This window comes from Daktulosphaira vitifoliae, unplaced genomic scaffold, assembly GCF_025091365.1.
Source record: "Daktulosphaira vitifoliae isolate Bord-2020 unplaced genomic scaffold, ASM2509136v1 Scaffold_1, whole genome shotgun sequence".
In the NCBI taxonomy this organism is placed as follows: domain Eukaryota; kingdom Metazoa; phylum Arthropoda; class Insecta; order Hemiptera; family Phylloxeridae; genus Daktulosphaira; species Daktulosphaira vitifoliae.
The window spans coordinates 52,499,242-52,515,142 of record NW_026099572.1 but is presented as its reverse complement, the minus strand read 5'-3'; the positions used below and the strand labels follow the sequence as shown (position 1 = coordinate 52,515,142).

General features: G+C 35.7%; 1 protein-coding gene across 1 annotated transcript; it reads right to left on the bottom strand.

The window, feature by feature from the left end:
* Window positions 1–3,011: 3,011 nt before the first annotated feature.
* On the bottom strand, window positions 3,012–15,485 carry LOC126895346 (protein abrupt-like). The gene is made up of 5 exons (XM_050667111.1): window positions 9,413–15,485; window positions 4,794–5,794; window positions 4,659–4,736; window positions 4,050–4,104; window positions 3,012–3,930 (listed from the first exon to the last, which is right to left on the bottom strand). Exons 2-5 carry the CDS (start codon window positions 5,739–5,741, stop codon window positions 3,245–3,247), a joined length of 1,767 nt encoding a protein of 588 aa, XP_050523068.1. The 5' UTR covers window positions 5,742–5,794; window positions 9,413–15,485; the 3' UTR covers window positions 3,012–3,244.
* Window positions 15,486–15,901: the final 416 nt, after the last annotated feature.

Below are 15,901 nucleotides of genomic sequence, written 5' to 3'. Positions count from 1 at the left end.
TTTTTTCATGATAAAGCATATTACATTAGCTTTAATTTAAGATATATATAAAAGTGTCAGACCTTCCGGAACATTTTCAAAATTTAAGTTAAAAAAATTAATTTTTTTTTTAAGGTTAAGGGTTAAATTTATGAAAAAAATATTTTTTTATATTCCATTGATAGTAAAATTTAATAAGTATACGGATGTCATATAATTCCTAAGTCACCATAATAACATTATAATAATTCAATAATTTTATTAATTGATCAAGATTATGTCAAATACTTTGCAACACTGACAATCTTATAATCGAAGACAATCTAAATCAATATTATTATCAAATATCCTGACTTTAAATTAAACCAAATTGAAGAAAAATTTACTTTTTATTTAAATATATCGGTTTTACTGTTTCGTCAACTGAAAAAGGAATGCAAACAATTTATTTAGAAGCGAAACTAATATGTATTACAGAGGTGGTATAGATTCTACACTGTAGATACAAAATTGTAGAAGTCATTTGAAAGATAATAATTTTAAAATTGAAAACTTTTTTTATTTATGACACATATAATTGCTAAGTTGGAATTTTTTGTTAAGAGATATCACTTTCTCCCATTAATATTATCTCGGAATTTATTTTGTGTTTTTTTACTGGGTTAAGCAAAAGAAATGTAAATTTTTTAGTTAAACCATTATCTTTCATCATAATTTTAACCATAAGAAAAAGTTCTGAAATTATTTTAAACAAATTTTAAAACACGGTTTTCTTTTATAATAATCTTTCAAGAAAGTTTAATAGTTTTCCATTATATATTTATTTTTTAATTTCAGTATAGTAGTTAACATATCTATGAAGAATAACTACTTTGGTATTTTATATCTTACTAGCAACTAGAAATACTAAAATATATAAAATGTATGAAATACACCAAATAAGTATTATAATAATTTTTTTACAAAAATTTAAGAGAAATAAAACATGTTTGATAAATTATGTTATGCAAACTTAGAACAATATTCAGTCTTATAATAAAAAATAAATAATTAATACATGATAATAATTTGTATGATGTAACAAAACAATGTAAGAAAAATAAGCACATCTAATGAATGAGATAAAATATTATTAAAGTATTCATAAAATATTATATAATAATATACTAAATTTTTACACTTAATAAACAATTTCTCTACAAAAAAAATTAATCAAAAAAGATGAAAAAATAACCATATTTTAATTTACATAATTAATTAAAATAATTAAATTAATAAATATACCCTAACTACAAAAACATGCCTTATTTTAATAGAAAATCATTTATTTTTTCTTAAAATTGCACCTGCACTTTTAATACAAATGTAAATATACCTAAATACTTAATATTACAACCATATTCAACCACAAATATAGATTTTCAAGCTCAAGTATTAGATTTATTTTAATTTATAAATTTAATTTTTTTTTTAGTAATTTTTAAAAACAATTTTTTTTATAATAGAATAGTACAGCCCTAAAGAAATTTCAAGATAATTAAACAAAAACACAAACCAAAATTTTTTGCAATAACCAAAATAATTGAACAAAAATTGTCAATATAAAATAAAAATAATAATAGTATACATAAATATATAAATATAAGTAAATATATTTTTAACAACATATTTTTAATTTTTATCATTATTTCGATAAATACCCTTCATGAAACCCAAAATAATAGAATAATAAAAAAAAATACTCAATGATTTAAAGAAAATACTACTTTAATTAAGTTGAAAGAATAATTTTAGTTTGCATTTAAATGTAAGAGAAAATCAATTAAATCAAAATAATGAAGAAGTAATTTTACATAAGAAAATATTTCAACAGTTTTAGCTATTAAATAATTATTAACTAGACTATCTACTTTTTATATTGATAAATAATAAATTATAATAACTTAGGATATTCTAACAAAAATAGTGTAACAGTTTGGCATAAAACATGGACATGTGAAATAATTATTAAACAACAAATCCAAACATGTTTAAATTGCATTACGCCCAGTCAAGTAAATTCGTACTAGAATTAAATATTTTTGATAGATCTATTATATACTTATAAATGAAATGAAACTAAAATAATAATATAATAAATACATTCTATTCACAAGTAAAGGTTCTTTTTTTTTTTATTTAATAACGAAAATCAACTCAGTCTTGAATTCTCTACTTTGTCTATTTCATTTATAACATATTTACTAAATAGCGTTAATAACAAAGTTGAGAATGTTTATAATAAACCAGTCAGTTTAGAAATCAGTTCTTTTTAAATTAAGCTACTCAGTCTTATTATTTAACTATGTGAAATGTAATTGATTGTTAATATTGGCCCCGGTATGGTTTTGCTAAAACTAATGAACACATTATTTGCATTTTTAATACACAGCATTAAATATAATAAATCTTTTAACAGTGATAATTTAACATATTGACATAGAACTGTATGAACACATTAATTGTATATTATTGTGAGGTACCAGTGAAGATTATTAAAACATAAAAACAGTCTCCTTTTGTTAATTAACTAAATAAATTTTTATACCATATATTAGTACTACTTAACTACAAAATATTTTAACAAGTAGCAGTCTTATGCGGTTTGAGATATCTATTTTGTGAAAAATAAAATTATAATAAATGGAGGGAATCATTTAAGTGAACATATAGAGAATAAAATTTAACTATTGAGGTATTTACAACGGTACCTACATGATAGGTAGGCTTTTAAGAGGAACTCTATAATAACAATAATTGAGCAGATGATAATTTAAGTGGTACTGTTAGTGTACACTTGAAGCCAAGCTTAACTAACAAATAACAACTTAACAGGCTACTTGAAATTTTTTTGATTTTTAAATTCAGACTTGAAATTATATATATGAATACAACTTTTTGATAGAATGTATTATGTACTGAAATTTTACTCAACATTTTTTAAGTTTGACTGGTTGAAAATTAAGTTAATAATTTTTAAGTGTCAACTAAAATATTACAACAGTTTCATCATAAAAAAATTTTCATAACAAACAAACAATAATATTAGTGCACTAAGTAACCCTGGTATTTCTCTATAAGTCAAAGCTTGTTTTGGACAATAAGTCTAAAGCTAAAGAAGGGCTAGGCAACATCATCATAATGCCTAGATATAATTTGGGGTTCAGTAAAATTCAACAATTGAATTTGGATTGCACATACTTCCCTAAAGAGCTTAACCACAAATTCAGTCCCGATCGTCATTACCAGCAGCTAACATAGGCACAGATGGTGTTTGACTAATAGGTGCCATGATAACTCTTGACGTAGGTGTTGCTTGTATAGAAGATTCTGACTTACGAGACACAGATAAATCCTGAGCTTGATCATCATTGTCTGTAGGTGTTGGTGATCGTGTATCCTCTCTATGCCCAGTATATTTGATAAGTTCTGGACTGCAAGGTGAACCAGCATCATCCATTCGTTCAGAACGAGGCGAATGTCCATTGTTTGATGTTTCATGATCAGATGATTTTATGGAAACTCCTGATAAACCAAGAGCATGATGTAAGAAACCAGCCGTAGCATGTTCCATAACCGAAGAATGACCAGATTCATCTTCAGGTCCAGACATCTGACCTGGGAACATAACACCACTAGTGCCTGGTCCCAGTCCATAAGGAAAACCTAAATTACCATTATTCACTCCAGACCTGCGAAAGGGACGACTCGTAGTTATTCCAAGCTTTTTCACTTTATCATAAAGGGTTCGTGAAGGTACACCAAATTTTCTAGAAGCTTGTAAAGCACTCATGCCTGTTCGAACAGCATCTATAGCAGACATAATGTCTTGTCTGGTATATTGCTTGTATCGTTTCCATTCAGGTTTATGAGACGGGACGTATGTAGCAATTCCTGGAGTCACTATGCCACCTAATGAAAAGCAAAATATTTTAATAAAATTATAATAATGTTCTAAAAACAAAAACTAACATAATTATGGAAATTTAAACAAATGTCTCTTTAAAATATATTAATCCTAATTTGATTACCTTTTGAATCACCGTACATTGACTGAGGTGAAGTTGAATTGTTCATTTTTCCAGCCTGAAAAATTGTTTCATATAAATATAATGAACGCCATTAATAAAAAAAATAACAATTTGTACAGAAATATATTTTTTTGTTAGAAATTTAATTAGTGTAACAAAAAAAGAAAAAACATGATTTCGAAAAATTATCTAATTTTGACATTTCTATGTTTGTACAAAAAATTAAAATTATGAATAAATGATTTTTTAATAAGTGCACTATTATCTATAACTAAAATATTATGCATGAAAATAATTATGGAATATACTTTTAATAACACTTAATTACTTAAAAAAAACTCATCAATTACTTTTAGCACATAACTATTTTTTGTCATTTTCATGTTGTATGTATGGCAAATGAAAATACTAAAATTATACGAGAAACTTTTAAACAAATTTATACTAAATTTTTACCAAAATACCTTTCTAATAATGTAATGTTGTTAATATTTAAATGTATAAAACCTTAAAGACAGAACGAGTTATGAGCTTTGAAGTACAAGATGTTTATTTAATAAATGATATTGTTTTTATGATTTCGAATGTTAATTCAAGAAATAAACTTACTCTCATAATTTCTTCATCTTCATTCATTGACATATCAGCAGGGTATGGCGAATGAGGTTCTGATCCTTCCATTTTGATCTACAAAAAATTGTATATAAGTAATAAATTACACAGAAAATAATTTTAATCAATTACCTTTGAAAACTGACTGCTATGTTCCGACCCATTGGACTGTGGTCTATGATGTTCCATAGCTTCAGAGTTGTACATTGCAGGAGGAAGTTGCTGAGAAGAATCAGCTTGGCCTTGGCCAAGAACAGTTCTGAGTATTGGAGTGTCACGACCCATTAACATACTGGATAACTTTTTGCGGCGCAACGGTGACATACCAGGATATCCAGCTACCATAGTGTCATAGGTTCCGCCAAACATGGCGTTGGTGACAGGCGTCGAGGACATTTGCAGTGCGGGTATAGGCCACATAGGTACGTTGCTCCTTCCGGCTCTGTGCTCCGACAGAGGTGGCGACGGTGGCGACTTTCCGTAGTAATTTTTGTTGTAGAATGAAGACTGATGATTGATTCCTGTGCTGTGTGGCGGGGAACCGTTGTGCTCATTGTTGTTGTTATTGATGTTGATAGCTAAATCTTTGGGTGCACTAGTGTTGCCGTCGGGCGACACGTGGTTTGGCGACGAGGTGCTGATTATGTTGCGATCTTCATCGACGGCGGCTGTGGCGGCTGGCGAATGGTACGAATTGTCCTGTACCAGTCCCTTGACCTTGAGCATTTCAGCAACTTTGAGCAGGGCAGCGAGCTGATCGTGCGCGATGTTCACCTCGCCTTTGTACATGTAGTCAAGAATGGCTTTCATTTCAGCGTGGCCAACGTCTTTCAGCACTACTGCGGAATGCTTGCCGGGTACTTCGGCAAATACGGATTGGAAGTAAGACGAACAGGCAGCCAACACCATTTTGTGGCATTTTACTGGCGGTCCGCCTTCGCAAAAGAGCGTCGTGTCAGTGAACTCCTCAGACTGAAACAACTGTACGAAAACATTGGTCAAGTTCGTTTGGTGGTTGTTCCACCGCAGACAGTACTGTTGGTCCTGTCCGGCAACCGCGTTTAAATGATTGTTAGTCATGACGGGTAAACACACACACACAACGGGATGATATCCAACTCAATGCAATAGTTCTGAAAACGATAATTACCAATATTAAATTAGATCCAAAGTTATTTCCCGTTTTAAATTATACACCAAAGTGATTATTGAATATTATCGCGCTGGTTTTATTTGCTTGATTTTTTTTATCTGGAAATCAACTTTAGTGTTTTTCCGATTACGAGGTCATCATTATTTCGCCGTTTGACCAATTTGATGTTCCGCAAATGACTTTAAAATTAGACCGTCTAGACATAGCCGCGATATCAAAATGGTAATTTGCTATATTACTATGCTGCTGCTAACCGTAACACAACATCTAACGAGCGGACGCAACAGAAATTCAAAAACCTTTGTCCGGAAGTCCGTCTACAATAACAAACGCGCAATTTTGTAAGATAATAACGACAGCTTAGGTAAGATTCACATGAAAAACAGAAGACACCTGTGTCTCACTGTTAATGTCGTTATGACAAAAAGCCTTTATACACGACAGACCATGACAACGTTTTGTCTTCCCCGTGTGAACCTACTGCTTTATCCACCCCCAATTGTTACGGGGTAATAACACAACGGACCAAGTTAACGTTTTGATTGAATTTTTTTTGAAAAAGAATAATGTTTACTTCGGCACAATGACTTTGCGAATGGTTTAATCTTGCTCGGTCTCAGAGCGCGTCGTTATCCCGCCCAGTCGTTAATAAAAAAAAAACAGAACCGTAGGAGAAAACCACTTGGAAGTGAAATCGATAAAAATATGATCGACGGAAGAGCACAACGGCTTTAAGAAGATTATAAGAGCATATTTTGATATTAATATATTAACAACAGCGTAGTGGTCATACGTCGCCACCGCTTAACCCTTTCCATAAAGTGTTTTCAGAACTAATAACATAGAAACCAAAAACATGACCCGATGGGATTTGGGTAACTGAAACGGTCTGTATAATACAAACGCACACGAGTCGTGGACAGAAACCAGCATAAAAAGGAACGTTAATTTTTTTTTTTTATGTATACAATAACGGCATAGCGCGCGAATCAGCCCCAGACACAACAACACAACTACTACCCTCGAACGGGACACGCACAGTATTTTTTGTTGGATACCAGACGGACTACACCCACCCCACCCCCGTCCTCGCCCGGCGGTAACTATTTTTCACGTTGTTAAGTAGGTAGGGAAAAAAATAAGAAATTGCGAAACACGACAATCGTCTGGGTGGCGAATTATCCGTCGGGGTATCTTTCTTCGTGTTCTCTCTACTACCAAATACTACTACGGGACTACCTGCTCTCTCACGTCAACCACCACCCCCCGCCGATCACTCAGCCCGTCTGGGAGATCACCACCATTTCTTTTGATTAAACCCTTGCCAAAAAGTAAACATAAATCAAAGTCGTCTCTAACGCATACTATAATAACATGATAATCATAATGATATAAAAACCGTACCTGTGTACTCACTTGGCTGTGTTTACTTTATTTAAATAAACCATGAAAAGGCCATAGCCCAGACGATAAATCCTCAGATCGTTACGGCCAGTCGTCAGATCTTCAGACGTGTTTTTATGTTTTTACCTCTAACGCTTAAAAACACATTCCAAGATTTCCACACCTAATACACACAAATGAGCTGCCCTTTTTCCCGGTGTTTACCGACGATACGGTCTAGATTAATAGTAATCGAGCTAACCAAACCGAACAACGGGCTAGACGAGAGGATATTCGCAATGACCATTACACTTTTGGAAATCGTTCCGGCTACTCCTGCGATCTGTAAGGATAGAGATACCAACACAGGCCAACAGAATCTACTCGGGCGTGTAAATTTAGAACCAAAAAACACATACCATCGCTGCACGACGGACACACCCTAAGGGCGGCACACGTCGTGAAGCAAAGAGAACTCTGTCGTCGAAAGGAGGGAAAAGTTTAAAATAATACGGTACAAGCGATTTTTTTACGCACTATGTGTCGGCCAAACAGTTATTTAGTCGAAAAACGAGAAACTCAACACCGGACAGGTCGTTTAAGTAGACGGTCGAGTGTGTTATTATTATTTACATGGGACCGGAGGACCCTGAAAAGTGTACGCGCCGGTCGTTACGCAACGGCCAAAATACTAGTTTTTAGCTATTTTAAGCCACAGGCCATTACTACAATGATAAACAATAGCAGTGAACGCAAACGACAGTGGCGGTGGACTATGGAACTGCTCACGCCCGCGTCCATTTGTTTTGCGTTACATCGGTGTGTGTTTTAATCTCAACTATCTAATATTGTTAATTGTGAAAATTAATTGTTTAAACAGTAAAGTACACTGCCGCGCACGACAATCGCCATTTCATCGTTATCAGCTCCTGTCGCTAAACACGCGCACATTGAACAGATTGTCAACATACGACGGAGAAAACAATAACATTTAAGATAAGCCGATAATAGTAATGACTATCAACGCGGTCGTTTCTGGAGTTTGTTTTTTGCCAATAATAATTTATCGCATCACCAACGACCGGCCGCCGGAGAATACTTGCACATCAAATTACACATTTTTCAATCGCTTTTCCAGTTTTTCATCTGTACAAACGCGAAATTATTATTATTATTCGCTCGCCGTTAACTCTTTGTAACGGACCGGCGGCAAATGAACACGAAATAAAAAAAAAAAGAGAATGCACAACGATGGGAAATAGGAAGTGCGCACGGTTAACTTACCGGTGGCGGCGGACGGGAACGGTGGAAAAATTACAACTTGGGTGCGGAGGGGTTGAGGGTGACACACCTTTTCGTTAGCCATCGCTAATAACGCAAAAACAATTACTCCCCCGAAACACACACAACTAACACAACATGGCCAATAATCATACTCTAAGTGTACACTCCGTCAAAACCGTTTCACAAAGAGCACTAAATCATACAAATACATTGCCGTTAGAAAACAATTACTGTTTGACTCTAGGGAAATTCGACTGCGTAAACAAACAACCACAAAAATTACTATAAACGAGGCTTTTTTCTTAGAAACACAGGTGCGAACGGTCAACTAGACTTGACAGGTGTACTATATAGTTAGCGACGGTTTTGCTAATTTCCTCGAACTACCATATATTCGGACTGAATTATTTGATTGCTCTTTTACCAACCAGTCTGACGAAACAACAAGTTCGCCGGTGAAAATAATCGGTGCCCCCCCCCCCAACCAGGGAAGTTTTAGCGGTTCTTATTTTATCGACAACCGGAGTTTGTGCTGAATTTTAAACGAGACCGTTGCAGACCATCTGTTGAAAAAAAAACGGCGGTTCTCATATGGGACATGGGAGAAATTTTCGACCCGCAAAGGGTAAAACGCGGCCGTCGAGACGTTTAGGGGTTAACCGGTTTAAATTTGCATACCGGCGAATATTAATTTTTTCTCAGATATTTCACACGCGCAACATCCCCTGTGTCCCGTATAATTTTTAATAATGCGCAATTGAAGTGAATTTTGCCGAATGAACCCGCATTGGAAATTAGCCAGTTATTAAATATATTGAACTGTTGGCGTACAGCGGCTGAACGTTAACTACGTGATAAATGACAACAATAATAATAATAATAATAATAATAATAATAGTAATAGTAATCAGTAGCAACTGGTAGTACATACCGGAACGATGCATTTCCCGGTTGACCGGAACGAATACAAATTGTTTTCTCTTACGATGTGTGCAGTTGTCTGTGTACTATCACCGAATGAATTTCGCCGGGACACGAAAAAAAAAAAATTTTTAGTTGAAAAAAGAAAACAACAAATAAACAAAACACAACAGTTTTTTCTTAATTCCGTTCTGTGCACACAGACGGCATATAACGTAATTTAAATAATATAAAAAACGTACGACGTAAAGGTAATAGTTCCAAGAAGAAAATTTCCAAAAAAAAACCGACAATAATTAAAAAATAATAAATAAATAATAGAAGTCGAACGATGATAAAATAAGCGCGCAACTCGTGTCGCGTTTTCGACTCGGGGCCGACTGTGTCGGGACGTCGGTGCGGTTGAGTGTGCGACGTGCGTGTGCGTTCGGTTGCTGCGACGGTGGCGACGGTCGGTGGTGGTTGTAACGCCGGCGACAGGGTGCGCCCGAATAATGCAACTCTACAACACTCTGTTGGTCGGCTCGACGCGCGCGCCGCGTATACCAATTTGCTGCACTCCGATCGGCGTACTCTCTCTCTTTCACTCCCACCGCGGCCGTCGCGTCGCCATCTCACTCTCTCCCAAAAAAAATAACGAGTTGGCCGCCACTGCACACACACACACACACACGCACCACTCACGCACTTTTTTTCTCCCTCCACCTCGCCCTTTGCCATCTACCAAGTCCGCATAATATTCAGTAATGGGCTCTTACGTAGCTGATATTATTATTATTATTATTTATACGGATATACACCGTGAGTCGAGTTATCTCTTTCTTTCACCGTACGACTTGTGCACGCGCTCTCTCTGCCGATGCACTCCCACTCCCAAAAATTAAAGTCTCTTTAACTAGCGCTATGTGTTTTACGCACGTCCTCGCATGTGCATATGCATGTGTGTGTTTATTATATTATGTTTGAGTATCCTGTTTTTTATGGCTTTCTATGTGTATGTGTGTATTTTTTCATTGTCATTCCAGTATTTGCTCTTTTTATTTTCCCTGGCGAAGAGACGAAAAATAAGTAGTACGTTGAAACACAATTACATAGTTTTTATCGAGTACGATCCAAGTCAAATGCCCAATTGGTAATCCTATCGAGTTCAACACAATCTCTACATATTCTATTGTCAAGGAGTTTAAATTTCAGAGTTGAAGTAATTTGTAGAGTACCGGAGACTTTTCAAATCAGTTTTGCTATACAATATTGGCCGACCACACTGCGTGTAGTGCGAAATTTAATAATTAAATTTTAACACGAACTCCTCGAAAACATTTAATTTTCAGTCCATGAAATTAATATTACTATAAAACATGACTTGCACCTAATTCGCAGTAATTTTCTTCACAATTTAATGCTGTGGTTATTGTTCGGATCTGATGTTCATAAATGGCTAAATTATATTTAGCTATGAAAACATTCTAAAATATAATTAAGCGCGTACATTAACTTAACAGACCATGATAACGTTATCTGGTTTTCGGTAGGGAAAGAATTTATTTTGCGGGTTATCTCCACTTATTGCAATCCAACTGTTTTTCGTACTATTGTATTATCGAAACAATAATCATTACACTTACGGTCGCCCATTATTAAATTATTATTATTATTATTGTATTATTCCTGTGTGTGGGCCCTATCGAAATAACCCGGAATATCCGATTCGCAGCAGTGCATCTATCGTTTAGTGTGACCGGTGTCTACCATTTCATTACACCGCACGCCCAGTCATTGCATTTCCGACCAAACTATATCGGAAGTTGCGATAGACGGCAATGTATTTGCCAATCGCCCTGAATTTAGACCGGACACACGATTAACGTTTCCTCTTTCGACGTTCAGAACCATCGAGTTCCGCAAATAGACCTGTTCGCTTTTACCATACCGATCGATTTCAGCGACAGCCGTTCGTCTCTAGGGATATTCTATCGCAGTTGTCCAAATAGATATTCTCGAAGACTGTGGAACATCACTTCCGTGGCTTTAGTGAAATAATATATCGCGTGATCTTTTTTATTTAACGAGTTTAAATCCAACGCAAGTTTTACTGCGGTCACGTTTTAGTCGTTTATAAGCAACCCACGCACGGCCATAAGGACGAGCTAGTGAGATTTTCTTCAACCCTTCTGCTTTGTCTGCCTCGGCCACACAACCCGCCAGATCGTTTACGGGCGGTGGCTATTTTTTCTGATTTACTTGGCATTTATTTTTGTCGACGTGGTAATACTATTTTCTTTACCAGCCGTCCAAGATTTACATTAACACTGATAAACAGTATGACCATTCCATCATAATTGCGATAAATATGTCAATTTCGGATTCTGAATTTAATGTTATTTACGCGTTCGTCCAGATTTGATACAGATAGTAAGTTGTTTGTATAAGGTCTAGTGGAAATATTCTTAGGTAAACACATTTTACAATCGATTATTAGGTAAATGTATTCTATTAAAGTAATATTAATGATTTTAGGACTGCTTTTGATACGCCAAGTTGTTTCGTTTAAGTCTCCGTTTTTTACACTGACACCGTCATAATACCGGCGTTCTTATCCGAGCAAAAAAGTAATGAAAGTACACATCAAATGCATTATCTCGTGTCGTCGAAGCTAAAACATAGGTTGCTAACAATTAAATGATACAAAATAACATTTCGACGCACATTTTGTTAACTAACAGAAATAACAGTGGAAAAACTCTTAAAAAATACCAAATGGGAAATAATTAAATTATTATCTAAAAAACAATTTTGGTATAGCGGCCAAATAAAGTAGTTGATCCATTACATGTGAAATCGCAATTATCATTAGCTCGGCAGTTTTACCGCACAATCAACAAACAACAATTCTATTTAAAGATAACAGAAGAAAATTAAAGCAAATTCTGACACATAACTATTGTAGTCCATTGAGAAATTGTGAAGTTGGATTTTTTCTCGTTACACAGTTTGATAACTTATCTCGGTGCAAAGGTTCCATTGTAATTACGGATTTCAGGAATAGTACACATCAACGCGAAGTGATGATATTCTTTAGTTATAACTACAACGAAAAAATGATTCGAGCTGTCGGTTAAAAAACAGAAATTGCTTCAAGTTTCCAACAGACATCCGGACGACAACGGCCGTATGTGTGATTATTATTTGTGATCGTTGGCGAGTAATGGGTAAAAAAGCAAACAACTGTGTCTATAAAGTCGGCAGTACCGCTAAGAGATGGGATTATTGTTGTAGTGTATTAAACGGCCGAAATGTGTAATTGTTGACGGCGGGGGAGGAAGCGACGGGCGAAGCACTAATAATAGTCGAATAATAAACGTGGCGTACCGGGAAACCGACTATCGGGTCGGTTGCGCGGCGGAGATGCGGAAATTGTGCGGACGGGACACCGTTGCCGCTTTATAAATAACAATAACAAAATATCATACACGCATGTGGGGTCAGAGGCATCGCGGCGGCGGGGCCCACGCTTTGCGGGCGCGCCTGGAACCGCCGCACCACGTGTATGCGCCGATCAGTGCGATACACACAGATACACGAGGCGCGCTGGCGCACACAAACGCGAAACGATGGCGGCCGGGTCGGTGGCGGTGCGCTATTTTTAGAAGCCCAAGCGAAAAAACAACACGGGCGGCGGCGCGCGTCGAGTTCTTTGACTTTTCGCGCCTCGTGCAGTCCACGCCCACGCTCAGCGTTTCACGGGCGGCGGCCGCTGCAATAATGTTATTATGCATTTTCGAAACGCAATTGGCCGCCAGTGTACGACTTTCCTATTGCTGAAATCGCTATTCCTCATGAACGTCGTTACACTTAAGCACTGGCCATTACATTTAAGGTCGATAATCGCAACTCGATACGTCGCATTGCAATTAAAATGTAAATGACTCGGAGTTTTACAGAATTTTTGTCCAACACTACAAACTTATATCCGAAAACCTATAAAGAAGAACTTTCTATAGATCGTAAGAACTGTTCATACGGACGTATTTATAAATACTAACCGAACAGACAAAATATAAACTTGAACTTTGAGTATTAAAAAACTCGGATAATATAAATCGTATGGATAAGTCATACGACACATGTACAGTATGCCAAGTCTCTCGTCTCGCTGTACGACATTTATGATGTATACGAGCCGGATAACTATAAACCCTTTTTGAATTCTACACGAGTTTTTTCTCTGTTAATTAGGCGAAAACTTTAAACGAAAAATAATTTTATGTAACGGCGATTACGATGATTTATCTAACCGAATCGTCATCGGTTGTTATTGTCAATAGTTGACAACAAAACGTAACGAACATTACACAGTTTATCATCCCATAAAAATCAAGACTAGATTGATACGAACGAAACCATTAAATACTCCACTTAAATGATTATCAGTTTTACAATATTAATCATTAACTCGGTATTATTTTTCTTTAATTTAATTTACTGACTTCATTAGACAATGGCAGCCTATCTGATGATTACGTACTATCCAAAGAGGCAAATTTAAAATTGATAAACGAGTATTAATATATGAAGAGAATTAATCTGGAATCAATATTAAATCGCAGATTAGAATTTGAATTTGACAATTCATAGTTGTTTTTTTCTCAATCCGACTGTCTGACCTTACACGATCGGTGAGCAAAATAAAATTCCATTAATTAGAAAACGATATTGTGCAATAGCTATTTTCGAACGAATCGCTATTAACGACTACTACAAAGACAAAAATATGTTTTCTATTTACCGCAGAAAGTTAATCACAACACGGACAGTGTGCATAACTCTAATGTTGCGCACGCCTAGGGCAGTTCAATGCGAATTAATTGCACATTAAAGGAACGAGCGGCCGAACATCACATCGAAGCCGCTTAAATAATAATTTTGAGTTATATTTTAAGAAGAGGTTAGGAAATATGTTTTCTTCATTTCGTACCTCACGGCTATTCACCAGAGGTTTGTTGTGTAGTAAAAATAAACTCGAGTACTACAAACGTAGTAACGTCGTGGAGTTCGCACGAGGCGTTCACGACCCGCACCGTGTAGCCCAAAAGGAGATCAAAACAAAATTCCACGTTGACAAACGTGCGTATCGCCGCCGACTTTGGCCCGAAACGCGCGCGATGATGTTATGTACATTTTGGTAATTGCTAGTTGTCGTTTGCTAAAAATACCATTGAAAACTACGGTCGACATTCCAGCGCCAAGTTGAAACCTTGGCCACACACTTAAAACCGAGCGAACCAGTAAAAATCTAGTTGGGAAACGGCTAAAAAATATATATAAATATATAATGGTTATTTAGATTACCATGTGAAATAATTAGTGCTGCTCCGTAGTGAGCGCACAATAACTTGCAGCAGTTGCAAAGTCCCTGATCTCAAGGTTATGTTACACGGCAAATGTCAATTAGGAAATGGCATTAACGACGTTGTTATTTTAGCCGACAGACATTATTAGAATAAAACATTTATTGTGATATGTCAACACGATAATAGTCGACTACACGGATCGCATAAAAATTTCACGGGAGCCAGTGATCGATTCGTCCATTTTAAAACGACCCAAATCAACTGGCCGTCGACGGTGCTAATCGAGTCTTAAACGTTTCTTCTCGTTCGCTCATTGAATACTACCGAACGCGATTAGCACACCGCCGTAGCGTGTAAAATATCAATTAACAGAAATCAAAACAAAATAATTGGGCTTTACCACAAGAACACATCATAAAAGTGCGTAGAAGTCTATTTTTGTATGTTTTTCGTCGTGCTATTTGCGAATTCGCCCGTTTCCCAAATCACTGGATTTCTCAATTTCTCGTCATACTGGTTACGGCTAATGGCGTTCGGCGTCAAAGCTTACCCAATCGAAATTATTTCGCCTAATGATTCTTTGACCTTGAAACGCGTAGAGACCGATACACGCGTTAATGGCACTTGGGTGTTTTTATTTTCGGTGAAATTCGGAATCGCTTTAAATGTACAAAACAATAATTAGTAATTACAAACGAGCCGGTGCCGACATGGCAACTCATAAAAAATAGTGTAACGCGTAAATTGTTGCACATAAAATATCATTTCGTTACCACTAAAATGACTCGTTCTAAAATAGAAAATTTTCCAATTTTGTAACACGATTTTGCACATTCCGATTGCACGTGAAACATGTGTTAGGAAAAAATTATTATAAAGAAAACTACAATTTATTCATTAGATAAGATAGCGGCGCACGCACACGTCGACGTATCCAAAATCAATATTTAATGTTTGCACGCCAATTCTCCGTCTGCCATTGATAATATGATATTTTTTTTTTTTTGATATTCAACACTTATGTTTACAAAGCAAACTCCAAACAAACGAAAAGAAAAAATACGTTGTGATACTCTCCGTTTGTAAGTGTCACATGGGACTTGTGATTGGGGTTTTTTTTTAATATAAATATCAGTACAACGTCGACC